Source organism: Desmodus rotundus, chromosome 9 (assembly GCF_022682495.2).
Source record: "Desmodus rotundus isolate HL8 chromosome 9, HLdesRot8A.1, whole genome shotgun sequence".
NCBI classification, from domain to species: Eukaryota; Metazoa; Chordata; class Mammalia; order Chiroptera; family Phyllostomidae; genus Desmodus; species Desmodus rotundus.
Window position 1 is genome coordinate 47,983,209 of NC_071395.1, and position 16,130 is coordinate 47,999,338.

Genomic DNA, 16,130 nt, shown 5'->3' on the forward strand with positions numbered 1-16,130 from the left:
ATAACTGCTGTTAACATTTACATGATACTACTTTATGTGGTATATGTGTGTGTGTTTGCAAATGCCTGTGTGTATAAAACAGAATCGGGATAAAACCGTATGTGCAGTTCTATACAGCTATTTCCTTTTTTAAATATGTTTTATTTTAAGATTTTGTTTATTTACTTATTTTTAGAGAGAGAAGAAGGAAAGGAGAGAGGGAGAGACGCTTCAATGTGTGGTTGCCTCTCGTGCGCCACCTACTGGGGACCTGGCCCAAAACCCAGGCATGTGCCCTGACTGGGAATCAGATCAGGGACTCTCTGGTTCAATCCCCAAGCCAGCGCTCAACCCACTGAGCCACACCAGCCAGGACTATAAAGCTATTTTCATTCACTCATGCCCTTAAACAGTCTTCAAAAAGAGCTTGCTGAGTGATTTCATAAGGTTCCTTTGCATGGCTCCACTATTGTTTATTTAACTAATCCCTTACTGTTGGACATATAGGTTGTGTCCAGCTCTTTGAGCTTTCAAATAACTGAGATAAATTTCTTTATGCATATATTTTTGTGTGTATCTCTCCTTATTTCTTTAACACAAACCCCAGAAGTAAAATTAGTAGGCAAATGTTTACTATTTAAATGGTTACTGCTGGTAAAAGATAATTTTTGTGAGGTTAAATAGGGAAACTGCTTTAATCAATAATTACTTGTAATGGGCATACGATGTCGATGCATATGGTAGGGCTGGCTTTTTTATATTTTTAAAACTTTTTATTTTGCAGCACTTTTAGATTTATGCAAAAGTTATAAAGTTATTATAGAGTTCCCTCATGCCCTTGATCCAGGCTTCTCCAATGTCAACATCTTACATGGCTACAGTTGTCAAATCTAAGACATTAATAGTGATCGTTTCTATCAACTTAATTCCAGACTTTATTTGGACTTCATCAATTTTCTGCAAATGTCCTTTTGCTCTTCCAGGATCCAGTTCAGGATACCTCTCTCTCTGACCCCCTTATATTTGGAGCTACCAGAGTGTTGAAAATAAAATGCATGAACTATAAAAAGGAGCAGGTCTTGCATTTGACTCTGGAAAACTTGCAGCCTAGGCCGTCTGCCAAGTTTTCTCTTCCTTTTCATCCTATTAGGTCAGTGCTTGGAATCTGGAAACTGCAGAGCTGGTTTTCCAAGTCCTGGGAGATGCCTCTGGCCCCTGGCTGTGCACAGCAGTGCTGGGGGCCGTGCTGCTGACAGTGTCAGAGGGCTGCGTGGTCAGTCTGTGGGGCTCGGCCACAGGCAGAGTGCAGGGGAAGCAACACTTGTCCAGTATCAAAGAAGAAACGCCCACCTGTGGGGTCGCAGTCCAGAAATCAGGATGGATGGTTGTTGGATTCAGCAAGGGCTCCATCTCTTTGGTAAGCAACTTTTATTGAATATGAGGCCAACACTCACTCAGCTCCAAAGTGCTCAGCTGTCCTAGAAGCTGGGAGAAACCATCTTGTAATACGACACTTGACTTCCTAATCCAAGATTCACAATTCAGCACATTTCAGAGAACACCTATGGGTGTCTCCTGGGGGCTGGCCAGTGGGGGTCATTGTTGGCACTCAGTCCTGCTGGGGCTGACGTGGGAGACGCTGTTAAGAATGGGCTTTAGCCCTATCCCCACCAAGGAGCCAGGAGCTTGGGTACCACCCACCGGCTCCATCCATGTTAGATGCCCCCAGGAGGATTCACACAGGGACGGAGTGTGATGGTGGGATGGGGGTGGGGAGGTCAGAAAAAATACCAACCCAGGTGTACAGTTGCAGGTGTGCAGTAGGCAACCTCCAGGAATACAAAAGAACCTTGAGGGGATGTGGATGGGCACCAACAGCAAGTTACATAAGGAGTCATAGGCGGGGAAACAAGGGCACCACAACAGGCTCTAGAGGGGCTGTAGGAGGCATAGGAGTCCAGCTGTGCCCCCAAGAACTCAACTTAAGGAGGGAGATGCACTCACCAATTACATATAGCCACACTAAGGGAACAGACTCTGTTTTCAGTAGAGGTAGAGGTAGTGTGTTCTTCATTGGGGGGAAGGAGTAAATACTTCTGGAAGAAGCAATCTGGGAAGGCTCCCCTGGGTAGGCATCCTTGGAACAGGAAGGATTTCCAGGATGAAAAGGGAAAGACAGAGGGAATAGGGGATACCATGGTGGGGAGGTAGGTTGTGCCTGACATTCTAAGGAAAAGAGAGGCATCATGGAAACGGGTCACAGAGGGTCTTGTATGCTCTGCCGGGGAGGTGAGAATTGGGGGCAGGGAGGAACATGGCCACTGGAGAATCATCCTGAAGCTCCACACTTTTGGACCTCATGGCCTCATAGCCTCCCTGAGCAATCCAGGCAGCAAACACAATAATGAAAGAGACCCTCGGTTCTTTTATCAGGTCTCTTGGATGTTTAATGTTATTTCTCCATTTACTGATTATCTTTGGTAATATCCTTCAGCCTAGAGGAACCTGAATTTGGGGGTTAGACACAGCTAGGTTTGAAAACCCAAGTTCTGCCTTAAACTAGTTGTATTCTTGGGCAAGCTCGGCCCCTTCTTTGAGCCTCGGTTTCCTCATTAGTAAAATGGGGGTGGGGGTGCAGAAATGGCACCTACATCCAGAGCCAGGACAAGGGATAGATAGATGGGCGCCTGCTCAGACTTTTGACAAGTAGGATATCACTGGAATGAATTGGAAATAAGGTGCTAGTTAAACTCACATTTCTCCCTCCATAACTCAGCAGTGGTGCTCTATTCCCATCCCCTCAGCTCTGAAGGCTATTCTTCTATTCCGAAAGGCTACTGTTTTGTCGGTTCCAAGCCTATGGATGATGGCGCCCTTGGTTAGCAAAGCCACAGTGCTCACCTGGGTACACATCACTTGTAGGGACCTCCACAAACATGTCCCCCGCCGGGGCCCCTATTTACGGCTGGGGAAGCTCTTGTGGTTCTTTTTATTTTCTTAAAGATTTTATTTATTTACTTTTAGAGAGAAGGAAAGGGAGGGAAAAACAGAAGGAGAGACAGCAATGTGCGAGCCTGGGCCACGGCACTCAGCCTCCTCGGGTGCTGTACGTGAGCTGGAGCCCGCTGCATCACCTCCTGGGCCTCCTTTCCTTCTCTTCCATGAGATTAACTGGCGCTCCTGCTCAGGTGGGGACCCAGCAAGCTGTTGTTCTCCAAGTGCCCCTGCAGGGCCCTGCACGCACTCAGCACTCTGTCCTTCTCCTTTATTTATTTAGTTAGTTTTAAAAGATACTTATTTATTTATTATTAGAGAAAGGGAGGGAGAAAGAGAGGGAGAGAAACAGCGATGTGTGAGAGACACATCTATCAGTTGCCTCTCATAGGCCCCAAGGGGGGACCTGGCCCACAACCCAGGCATGTGCCCTGACTGGGAATCAAACCAGCGACCTTTTGGTTCACAGGCTGGCACTCAGTCCACTGAGCCACATCAGCCAGGGCTCTTGTGGTCCTTAAGATCGCAGGATGCACTTCAGCAGGAAACGATCAGGGAACTTTGAGGAACAAGATTTATTACTGATGAGTCCCTGAAAGTATGTGGCACACAGCACAGCCGAGGGCCACACAGCTGAGGAGGGAGAGAGAGGAAACAAACAGAAAGAGACAGAGAAACAGAGACTGAGACAGAAAAATTGAGAGAGGGGACCTGGGGCTCTGCATTTATTAGAGTCTAAGGGTGGGACCTAGGGTTTCGTAAGTTCACTGTTTATCAGTGAATTTAAAGGGAGGAGTGGGGTCACTCAAGGGGTCAGTTATCCAGGTTGCCCACTAGTAGCTGTGTCATGCAGCCAGCAATATGTTTATTCAAGGTGGATGTCTTTTGGGACAGACGCCTTGGCAATCAAAACCTGAATGCCAGGCACGTACACTACAGCTGCTTACTGCACACCTGCGACTCTGCACCTGGGTTTTTTTCCTGACTCCCCCTCTCTCCCAGCACATTTGGCCATTGTGTTAATGCTCCTGAGAGCAGCCTTACCCTACCCACTGGTGGAGCTGATGGATATAACCCCAGCTCCCGGCCTCCCTGACACATGTTCTACACTCTCTCCCAGAGCACCCTCAGCAGGACTGAGCCCCATTGGCCCACATCATTAATGGGCTTTATGAGCCACATTATTGGATGCCTTTCCTTCCCAGTCCCATTTCTCCACCCTCTACCAGTGTTTCCTGGGATCAACTCCCAAATAAACTACTTGCACTCAAATGCTATTCTCAAAGTCTATTTCTGGAGCAACCCAAACCAGATTCCTGGAAAAATATAAATTCGGGCAGAAAGCTGCAGGCAGGACTGGAAAGGCAATCTCTGGCTTCCCCAAAAAGCTGATGGTCAGGCTAGAGAGAGAGACACCATGATCTGGAAAACTGGTGGCTGGGTTTAAGGAATGGGGGCCTGTGGGGTCTCCTCGGTGCTCGGACACTAGCCCTACTAGAGGACGAGTCTTGATACCACCCTCAAAACATTTGAGACAGTGGTAAATAAATTTAACAAAAAGTGCAATCCACCCCAGACACAGTCGATATATAAATTAGATTGATTCAGACCCCTCCACCCTAGAGACCCAACAGGGTACCCTTTTCTCAGGGCATTAGGCTCGACAATCCTTTTACATACAATATCCATTATGTTACAAAAACTATGGACAGCAGGAAGCAGGAAATTAGGACCATAATCACGAGCAAAGTGGGACCATGGTCAAGAGCAAAAGCAGTCAATAGAAGCAGACACACAAGTGATCCAGATGTTTAAATGATCAAAGACCTTTAAAATGTATACGATAAATAGTGGAAAAGGTGGGTAACATACGCGAACAGATAGGAATTTCAAATTTTAAAAATCAAAACTTGAGAAGACTATGATATGGAAATACTAGAAATAAAAAGGCAATGTCAGAAATGAAGAATTCATAATGGGCTTAAAAGCAGACTGGTCACAGCAGAGAAAGATCAGAGAATTAAGAACAAGTGAATGGAAATGATCCAAACAGAAATGTGAACAAAATAAAAGAGGGGAAGAGGAAAAAGGCCTCTATGAAAAGTGGGACAATGCCAAATATCTAAAGGACAGTTAGAGTCTCTGAAGTAGAGGCGAAAAAGAGAATGCTACAAAAAAAATATTTGAAGATAATGGTTGAAAATTTTCTAAAACTTATGTAACACATCAGCCTAAAGGTCCAACAGCTCCCAGGGTCCCAAGCAAGGTCAAAAGCAAGAAAACTGCATTTTGGCAATCATAATCAAACTGCTGAGAACCAAAGATAAAAAGAAAAATCTTAAAAGCATCCAGAATAAAAGACTCATTACATATAATGGGTGACAATAATAAGAATGACAGCTGACTTCTCATCAGAAACAAGTACAGAAGACAATGGAATGACATCTATAACTTGATGAAAGAAAAAACCAAAACCTCTCAGCCTGTACTTCTATAACCAGTAAAAATATCCTTTAACTCTGAAGGCAAAATAAAGGCATTTTCAGGCAAGCAAAAGCTGAAACAATCTATCTCCAATATATCTGCACTACAAGAGATGCTCAAAAGTTATTCAGGTAGAAGAGAAGCTTAATGAAAGAAGAGAATCAGGAAAAGTAACTAGAAGGGAAGGCTCAGCTCAAAGCTGCCTGTGTCCTAGAACCACGGAGAAGGAGACTGAATGAGCAGGTAACCAGACTCTGAAACCATTTGGTCCTGGGAAAAGTAGTCTCCTTGCACTAAAGCTCCTGAGTGGCATCCAACCATCACTCTTCATCAAAGCTGACCTTGAAATATTTAAGTCCAAGTAGGACTCAGGATGCAGAACCACTAGACCTGCAAGCCAGGAAATGAAGATCATGCCTATGTCAACCACGAGTCCGGGATTGAAATTACAGGAAACTTACAACGAGGACATAAAAACTCAAAGGAGGGTGCCGTCCTGCTCTAGCGAGACAAACACACAAACTTCTGACAAGCACAACTGTACGGCTGCACCTGCCGGTCACACGAGGCAACTCCAGAGCGGTGGCCTGCCTCTGGTCGTTGTAATTCAGTGAAACTTGGAAGATGACTTCTGTATAGAGAGATGCTTATACCAGGAATGGGAACTTTATTTTATTATGTAGATGATGATTTTTTTTAAACACATCCCAAGATTTATCTAGTTCAGCAAAGCCCATATAGTGGAGCTCTTATATTAAATATAAATGTATGTTTTTATGAAAAGAAAATCCATTTCTTGGGCACTATTTTACCTGCTTTGTGAGGATATAAATTGGTGAGCCCTTGGGGAAGCAATCTGGGCAATGTCTCTGAAGATTCAAAGGTCACATTCCCACTGAACCCAGCAATTCTGCTTCCAGGAACGGATCCTAAATACTTGCAGGGGAGTACACGAATGTAAACACAGCGTGGCTAATTTTTATGTGAATTTGACCTCGGTAAATTTGAAATAGGATTATAAAAGTATTCAATCCCATTTCAGGAGCAAATTTGAAATAGGGAAAATGCAAAAGCCTTTTAAAATTTGTTCAGCATCTCACGAACGGTAGACTGTATTTACACTCATGTCGGTATGGACACCTGGCAGGCAGAGACACCCACGGTCCTCTGTCGGTCCAAGGCAGAAATCCCTGTCAAACTCGGCATGTGTTGTATTAGCAGAGACCTTTAAGAACATACCCCTCACTTAAAAATGAGAGCAGCCTAGAGGATGGTATTTACTGTAGCACTCTATGTGATAGGAGAACATTGGCATGATCGCCAATGTCCATGTGTGGAAAAGTGGTTGAACGCATTTAGGAATATCTGTACTATGGAAGATTACGTGGTCATGAAAAATCTGATCATCCTGGGCAGTGGTCAGCAAACGGTGGCTCACAGCCTGTTGTTCTGTGTAGCCCACAAGCTGAGAATGGTTTTCTAATTTTAGTAATTGAAATTTTTTTTTAATATTTTGCAAGTTAAAAATTCTATGGAATTCTATGGACTGTCCAAATTCTACGGAATCCACAGTTCCGTGTCCATAAGTGAAGTTTTATTGGCACACCACACCCATCTGTGCGTGTGCTGTCTGTGGCTGTGTTTGGGCTGAAATGGCAAAGTTGAGACCACATGACCACAGAGCCTAAAACAGTCACCGTCTGGCCCACCCCGGACAGGTTTGCCAACTCCAGGGCTAGCGCTGCCTTCACGGACATTACAACAAACTTTCAGGCAGTGCTCACTGTGTACTAAGCACTAGTCCAGGCACTTTATATTTCTTATCTTATTTAACCATCATGGCAATGCCAAGATGTAGCTGCTGCATTTTCTTTGTTACACATTGGTAAACCGAGGCACAGAGAGTGGCACAGATGGGCTTTGAACTCAAGCAGATGAGCTCTAGGATCCATGCGCTTAACCGCTAGGCTACCCCTACCCCAGCACCATTGACATTTGGGGCCAGGCTCTCCTCAGCTGTGGGCGCTGTGCTGGGCATGGCATGGTGCTCAGCAGAAGCCCTGGCCTCCACCAACTCGGTGCACGGTGTCTGCTGATCTTAGCAGCCAAAAATGTCGTTAGACATTGCCCAGTGTCCTCTGGGGAGGCAAAACCACCCCCAGTGGGGAACCACTGCCCCAGACGCGTTAAGTGAAGGAGCAACTTGCAGAACATCTGTGATGGACTGTGCGACAAAGGACACTCATGTGACCATTTGTCCATCAAATGGACAGCAGTCCCTTCTGGGGAGAAGGAGGAAAAACAGGAAAGGTAAACAGACGTTCATGGTGTGTACTGGATATTTCTTTTTAAAAAGTTTGATACAATATGATTGTTTAGTTTTTTAAGTTTTAAAAGAATCACATTTAAAAAATATCAGCAGTAATGATATTAAAAAATATCCTCCATAAAGAAATTCACTTGCTTCTGCACCTGTTAAATAAATGTTGGACAAATATTTTTTAAAATCCTGGCTTGAATTGGTGCAAAGGACTCACTTTCCTGGGCTGCCCACGTGTCCCATCCCCTCCCTCCCACCCCCAACACATAACGGACAGAACGCTGTGGGCACATGCCCCCTGGCAGTCGGGCACTCAAAACTCAGTAGCTGGATTGAGGCTTTGAATCAGGGTAAGAGAACGAATCTCCCTCTCAGATTCAAACCAAATCGGTTCACTTCTGCAACTCGGGAATGGAGAGAACTGTGCTGACTTCCTCTGCCTCCACCTTTTGTTTTGATTTTTATCTGAGCTCTCCAGACCTCCTCTGGGGGCAGAAAACAAATGCTAAAATGTTCTCTGGGTTGGTTATAACAACAACAACAACGTCAACAGGAAGAACACCTGCCACTTTGGGAGGGCTGACAGGTGGGGGTGGGGGGCCATTGGCACACTTCTCAGCGCATGATAGCCCTGTGAGGCAGTCCTGGTGTGATCACCCATTTAACAGATGAGGAAACTGAGGCACCCGGGGTCAAGGAATTTGCTTAGGATCACATTGCTGGTGAGTGGCAGAGGCCCCCGTGAAGCTCCCGACCCTGAACCCTAAACCCTATGGAAATGCTTGATGGGCACGTTTGACTTTGTGCAGGTTTCCTCTGAAGGAGACAGCCTGCTGGAGAAGCTTCCAGAAGCCGTGGGGTTCCTGGTAGTCTCTGAAGATGAGTCCCTTCTCGCCACAGGTAGCGTTTCGTTTTGCTCCCTGGGGAGTGAGGAGGGGGAAGCTCTGGATTTGGTTGGAATGGAGAGAGGCTCGTGGGAAAGGCAGAGTCTTAGACCAGCAAGCAGCAAACTTTTTCTGCCCAGGGCCACACAGCACACACTGTTGGCTCTGCAGGCCCGATGGTCTCTGTCACAGCTGTTGAACTCTGCCCTGGTAATGCAAAAGCCACCCAGATGATATTTCAAGTGGGTGTGGCAATGTGACAATACATCTTTCTTTGTGGATGCTGAAATTCGAGTTTCCTATTATTTCTATGTGACATGGAATAATCTTATTTTGAGTTTTTTCAACCATTGAAAAAGGTAAAAACTATTCTTAGCTCATGGGCCATACAAAAACATAGGTGGCCAGCCAGTTCTGGCCCCCAGGCTGTTGCCTGCCAACCTGGGTTCTGGGCACATCTCCTAACCTTTCTAGGTTTCTGGTTCATTACCTTTGATGTGGGAGTGGTTAGATAATCACAGAGATAGGGTGGGGTTGGCTGAGAGGATGGGGTACAGTCAGGGGTGAGCCAGCCCACACAACCCCTGCTTTTAGGGCTTGCAGGCTAGCAGGAAAGATGGACACATAGGTAAGTACAGGAAAGACAAGAATCAGGGGCCATGGGAGTGTGTGACGGGTTTCCTTCTTTAGTCCAAGCAGTCAGGGAAGGCTTCCTAGTGGAGGTGACTAACATAGGCTCCAGACCCTGATTTTTCTTTAAGAACTATTTTTTTTAAGAGCAGTTTTAGGTTCACAGCCAAACTGAGCAGAAGGTACAGAGACTTTCCATATACGCGCACACGCACAACCTCCCGCATTATCAACACCCCCACCAGAGTGGTGCGTACTGGTAACGGAGATTCCTACACTGACACACCTCCGAAGCCACAGTTTACATTACACAGTTCTCCTCTTGGTTTTGCACATTCTAGGGGTTTGGACACAGGGACAATGACATGGACCCATCATTATAGCCTCACACAGAGTATTTTCCCTGCCCTAAAATCAGCCTGGTTTCTGCAAAGCCCTTCCAGGGGTCAAAGACACTGTAGGCCAGTGCTGTCCAGTCACGTGAGACACAAACGTGAGCCGTGTTTATGGTTGAGAGTGTCCTCGTGAGCTTATGTAAGAGAAACAGGTGGCCTTCGTGTTAGTAACATATTTAACCCAAAAGTTCAACGTGAAGTCAATATACTAACTATCATTAAGGGTATATTGACATTATTTTTAAAATTCGAAATCTGGTGTGTAGTTTATACTTATGGCTTTATCGCAGTTCGGACCGGCCTTGTTTACAGCCTTGTGTGACCCCACTGGAGAGTGCAGGGCTGATAAACACTTACCTTCTGAGATCGAATGATGGGTGATGGATTGATATATACCCTCTACCTGTTTCCAAAAGAATTTCAGATGGCTAAAGTATGTGTAGAACGCAGCACAGGAACTAGGATGGAAGGAGAAAGAAAAACAAAGGTAGAGGCACAAAATGGAATCGGAACCGAGGCCACAGACACTGAGGAGCTTGGTGACCTAAAAACTCGTTACAGTTGGGTTTCAAGTGTGGCTCTTTCCAGCAGCCCATGAGAAGGGGGAGCCTGGCCAGTTTTTCCCCGCACTGTTGTTTCTAGAAGCCGGAAGTCTGAAATCAGAGTTGGCGGGACTGGCTCCCTCCACAGGCTCTGGAGAAGAATCCTTTTTCGCTTCTTCCAGCTTCTGCCTTGTGACTCCTTGACTTGTGGCCACGTCCCAGGCTCTGCCTCTGTCCTCACCTTGCCTCTCTGTGTGCCGTGTGCCATTTTCTCATGGCACCCAGTCCCCTGGCTTCATTGCCTCTGTCATAGATTGTAACCATTTTATTTTCCTTTCTCCCTCCCTCCCTCCTTCCTCCTTTCCTTCTTCCTCCCTTCCTTCCTTCTTCTCTCTTCTTCCCTTCCTCTCTCCCTCTCTTCCTCCCTCCCTTCCTTCCTTCTTCCCTCCCTCCCTTCCTTCTGTCCGTCCTTCCTTCTTTAAAAGATATTTACTGTGTCCAGTCCTGTGCTGGGTTCTGGGACACCCTGAGCAGCCCAAACAGGAAGTCCCAGTCCTCAGAGAACTCACTGTCTTCTGATAATAAATAGCTTTGCTGTTTTTCTGTGAGATTACTGATCACTGTCATCCCCTCCCTCCTCCCCTCCCTAGTGTTGGGCTGTGTGAGGATGAGGGCCATGTCTGTCTTGCTCATCATTGTATTCCTTCCACTGGCACATAGTAGGTGCTCAAAAAATGCCATTGACTAAATTGAACTACTCAAGATCCTCCAGGAATGAAAGGCATAACCCCGGTCTCTGCCATTACAGGCTTTGGAAGATCTGTGCGGATATTCTTGGCCGACTCACAGGGGTTTCGTCGACTCATAAGCACTGACCTTGAACATGAGGACACAGTGGAGATGGCCGTTTTTGGTCCTGAAAACAATCTGATTGTCACTGGATCCCGGGATGCACTCATTCAGGTGAGGGGGTGACCTAGGGCTTGTCATCCTCACCTCTGCCTCTGAAATAAAAGTATAATTTTTTAGGGATCCTTGAACTTCTAAATATAGAAACCCACAAAAACGAGTGCGAGCAAAACAGGGCAGGTCATGGGGAGGAGGAGGGGGATCTCCTAGGACCCAGAGGCGGACCTGCGGGGACTACCGATACATGCAGCGAAGGAGATGGCATTCCCGCGGGACCTGAGACCAGGGGGGTTCTGACCTTAGAGTGGAGCAGGGCTGGGGGAGGGAAGGAGAGGCCCGTTAAGCTCAAAGTTCTCAGGACATCTTTACATTTTTGAGATTACTGAGACCCCCGCCCCCTAGAACTTTTGTTTATGTGGATTACAGTAATTTGGTTTATATATTTTTAACAACTGATTTTGGGGGTATAATTTTAGTATTTACAAAAGACTTACATCCAGGGAAAGCCCCCAAATATATATCCACTCCTCCCCCAGCTTGCCCCAGTGCTCACATCTCCTATTGCCTCGGCGGCCCCTTGGTCAAATCCAAGGCATTGACACTGGAATGATACTCTTGACCGAGCTGCAGATTTTGTTTCAATTCCGCCAGCCTCCCCCCGAATGTACTCCTTTTCTATTCTAGGGTCCAGTGCAGAATCCCACGTTGCATTTAGTGTTTACTGATAATTACCACATTAAAAATTTAAAAATGAGGAAATCCAGAAATACTGATCCACTAACTCATTTACGTAACATGCCAACATGTTAACGTACTTTTATGACAATAACTCCATTTTCTGAAACAAACCAGAAAACTCATGAGGAGAGTGTCTCTTCCACATCTGGCTTCATGGAAAGCTGTTGGCTTCTCCTGTTTGATTCTGCATGCTCATATCTGTCCTGTAATGTCACATGTCCCCTAACTTCTGGAAAACACTGTCTGCTTGTGAGAAGAGAATCAAAGAAGCAAATAAGGTCTTAGAATCATTATGGAAATAGTCTTGCTTTTACAGAAAAAGCTGGGGGTGGAGGTGTTGGTGTTCTCCAGAGGTTCCCTGGAACACACTTTGAGAACTGGCTTGGGGGTAGACTGGTGGGATGTAGGGATGTTTCAGGGGTGGTGCGACATGAAAGCCTTTGAACTTCAGCCTAAGGATTCACCTGAGGTGGACAAATGAACTTAAGCATATCCTTAAGCTACAGAAGAAGTCAGCTCTGCCCCTCTGCTCCCCATCCTCAGGTGTGGAGTCTGTCGGAACAGGGGACCCTGCTGGACATCCTGGAAGGCGTCAGGGCCCCTGTGAGCCTGCTGGCCCGGTGTGGGGCCTTGGTGGCGTCTGCTTCTCAGCAGTCCTCCTCCTTCAACGTCTGGGACCTCACTTATACCCAGAAGCCGCGGGCCTCGGCCCCGTTTCTGGACCGCACCGGCCTCACTGCTGTGTCACACCAGGGAAGCTACATTTACTTCCCCAAAATTGGGGACAAAAGCAAAGTCACCATTTGGGACTTGGCAGAAGGTTTGTATGACAGAAGCGCGGTCGGGTGTGTGGGTGAGCACTGCGGGCCCTGGTTCCGTCTACTTGGGCTGCTGTAACAGCGCCACCAGCGAGGGGCTTCGGCAGCGGACAGTGACTTCCCACGGCTCTGGAGTCTGGGAGTCCAAGATCAAACGTCGGCAGATCCAGGATCTGGTGAGGGGTTTCTTCCTGGTTTGCAGATGGCTGTCCTCTCATTGTGTCCCCGCATGGCAGAGACCACGGGGTGGGGGGGGCACGCTCCCCTGTCTCCTCTTACAGAGACACTCAGCCCATCGTGAGGGCCCCACCCTTGTGACCTCACCACCTCCCAGTGGCCCCAGCTCCAAGGCCATCACCACATCAAGGGTTAGGGTTTCAACATATGAATTTGGGAGAAGCACAAACACTCAGGCCACATCATCCCCATAACTCCAGTCGAATTGGCAGTGGCTCATAGAAAAGAGGATTTGATTTTTGTAAATTTCTGGCACAGGCGATTGATAGCTGGTTGGCAGTCTCTGTTTTACTTGAGGTTCCTCAGAAAGCAGGGCATGTGATGGCTGTATTTGCACAAGTGGTGTATAGAGGGGAGCTCCCAGGAGAAGCCTGAGAGGGAGTGAGGAAGCAAGCAGGGGCGGGCAGGGGGCGGGGGGCCACCTGGTCCCACCTGGAGTTCCAGGGCGTAAATCTCACCGAGTTTTCCCATCTCAAACCAAGGAGGCCAGACTCTTGTATTCCCTATCAGGCAGTCATTGGCTTGGTGCCGCCCTCGGGGGGGTAGGGGGGTGGGCATAGCCCCCAAGCCTTTGCAGATGAGGGTTGCCCTCACAGCGGCAGTGGGCAGCCTTGGGCCTGGGTGAACTGGCCAGTGAAGGGTCTGGCGTGTTAGCAACAGTATCTGTGACAATGCCCACTGGGCGAATGGGGATATAGAAATTCCCGTTTGTGATAAAATAATATTAGAAAATAAATTCATTCTCAAGTTCATGTATTCATTGATTTGACAGATGTTTGTTTAGTGCCAGGCTCCGGGGGGAGGGGGGCTCAGCAAGACAGATTCTCAAGGTGCTTGCCTGCTAGTTGAGGTACAAAGCAAGAGGTAAAGGAAGAGAAGCAGTGGGGGATGAGATAGGAGTCTGCAAACTCCAGCCCGCAGGCCAAATCCAGACAGACAGTTTCGTTTATTTATTATCTGTGGCAATTTGGGGACTACAAAGGCAGGGTTCAATGGTTGCAGCAGAAAGCTCACAGTGTGCGAGGCAAAAGCGTTTACTCTTCAGCCTTTACAAAAGTGTGTGGAGGAAACGCTAGGGATGAGGTCTGAGAGGTGACGACGTGAGGGAGTGGAAGTCACTGGAGAGTAGTGGGCAGGCGGTGAGCGGGCGCAAGCTTCGTTTTTATAGCCCTGGGTGGTCCGGGGGCAGGAGTGGGAGCGGGGAAACTTGCAGTGGCCAAGTTGAAGCTTACGGATAATGACAGCATTACCCACAACTGGAAAAACTGGAAAAACTGTGGAACGAGCATTCCTTTGACCCATTATTGACGCTGTCTTCCCTCCGTGGCAGGTGAAGAACAAGATGCCCTGGACACCTCCAATGAGGTCAGGTGTCTGGAGGTTGCCGAGCAGGCCAAGCTCCTTTTCACTGGCCTCGTTTCCGGAATTGTCCTGGTGTTTCCCCTGAATTCCAGGCAGGATGTGATGTGCATCCCCCCTCCAGAGGCCCGGAAAGCCGTCAACTGCATGGCCCTGAGTAAGGGCGAGGAGCACCTGGCCATCGCCTATGACAGCATCGTCCTGGTGTTTGACATCAACCCTGGGGACCCCTGTCCAGTCATCGATGGGCCAACCTACACCTTCTATACCCAGCTGCCTGTGACCATATCCAGCGTGGCCATTCTGGCCGACTACCGTGTGATTTACGGCATGACCAAAGGCGACCTCTTCCTTTACGAGTGTGTGAATTCCAAAGTGTTCCCTCTGGAGGCCCACGGGAGCCGGGTCACCTGCGTGGAGGTCAGCCACAAGGAGCAGCTGGCAGTCAGCGGGTCCGAGGATGCCCTGCTGTGCCTCTGGGACCTGCAGGCCTGCAGGTGGAAATTTGAGATGAGTTACATGGTGTGTGGCCATGCTAGGTCCGGTGTCAGAAAACTGATGACAGGGGTCATTTATTAAGTGCACATGCCACCTGCCATTGACCAGGGTCGGGAGTAGGCTCAGAGAAGTGAGGCGCTTGCCTCGGGAGCAGAGTTAAAGGGGGTGCCAAAAACTCAGCAGTCTAGAGAAATATTTTAATTCGGTGTTTTAAAAAAACACAGCAAATGCAAAAGATCCACGAAGAACAAAGATATCAACATTTAAAATCAAGACAGGATCAGCCCTGGCCGGGGGGGCTCAGTGGATTGAGCACTGGCCTGTGAACCAAAGGGTCACTGGTTTGATTCCCAGTCAGTGCACATGCCTGGGTTGTGGGCCAGGTCCCCGGTGGGGGGCGCTTGAGAGGCAACCACACAGTGATGTTTCTTTCCCTCTCTCCCTCCCTTCTCTCTAAAAACATAAGTAAAGCCTTTTAAAAAATAAAATAAAATCAAGACAGGATCCAATCCTACACTGGCGTAGCCTCGCCTCCCTCTCCCGAACGCTGACTCTGCTGCTCTGTCACCCGCCAGCTTTGACTGCACGGTCTGCGCCAGGCTGCTGCTCCTTTTTTTTCTTAGCGGTTAATTACTTTTTATTGTTGAATTATACTGAGGTCTACATCTCAGTTTAGTTAGGAAAAATGCTTTACGTTTACATCAAGGACACATATTCTAGTGGAACACAACAGACACAGCCAAAAGACCAGATACACATTTAAAAAATAAACAAATAGACTACTTATTTTACCTGGTCCTACTTTTGCTATTTTGGACCATACCTTTCCTATTAGAAAATTGATCTTACATACATATTAAGTCGATTTATCCTCTCACATTTTTAAACATGAAACGCAGCTTCTCACAATTTCTATTTCTATAAACAAAAGATTGAGAACAAAATAGGGAACAGGTTGAAAACAAAGCAAATGAAAGTAAACCGCCATTACCATACAGCAGAGAAGCTGAGTACCACGTGCCCCAGTGTGGCTCATCTCCAAGAAACACCTTTACTCAGAGAGGCAAACTTTTCTGAAGCAGGAGTTGGTCTCTTACTCCCTCTGCAGTGCCGGGCCTGTACACATTCCTGGTAAACTGCCAACGGAAAGAATGTCTACAAAATATCTGAAAGCTAAATATCAGAATAGGGCGAATCCATATTAAAACTGTGTGCTGACCTAACCATACATCTCCAGGCTTCCTTCCAGCCCTAAGGAAGCAGCTGGAGCCAGGGCAGACACCAGAGGCCCTGCCCGTGGAGCCTCGTTCTGGGCGGGGAGACACTGTGAGCTCTGTGCAGGC

The 16,130-nt window shown here is 47.4% G+C and overlaps 1 protein-coding gene across 15 annotated transcripts in view; it reads left to right on the forward strand.

The window, feature by feature from the left end:
* Positions 1-16,130, forward strand: part of NWD1 (NACHT and WD repeat domain containing 1) — a 62,461-nt gene that overhangs the window by 38,982 nt on the left and 7,349 nt on the right. For 10 of the 15 annotated variants that reach the window (XR_006655503.2, XR_008425119.2, XM_045195782.2 and 7 more), the window contains 5 exons: positions 1,130-1,396; positions 8,587-8,677; positions 11,037-11,191; positions 12,419-12,695; positions 14,261-14,811. Coding sequence is in view for 11 of the 15 variants with exons in the window: in XM_045195782.2 (XP_045051717.2) it covers positions 1,130-1,396; positions 8,587-8,677; positions 11,037-11,191; positions 12,419-12,695; positions 14,261-14,811 (1,341 nt within the window). In the remaining 4 variants the exon portion in view is untranslated. The remainder of the gene's footprint in view (positions 1-1,129; positions 1,397-8,586; positions 8,678-11,036; positions 11,192-12,418; positions 12,696-14,260; positions 14,812-16,130) is intronic. The other 5 variants (XR_008425120.1, XR_006655502.2, XM_045195788.2 and 2 more) reach the window with 1 other exon arrangement.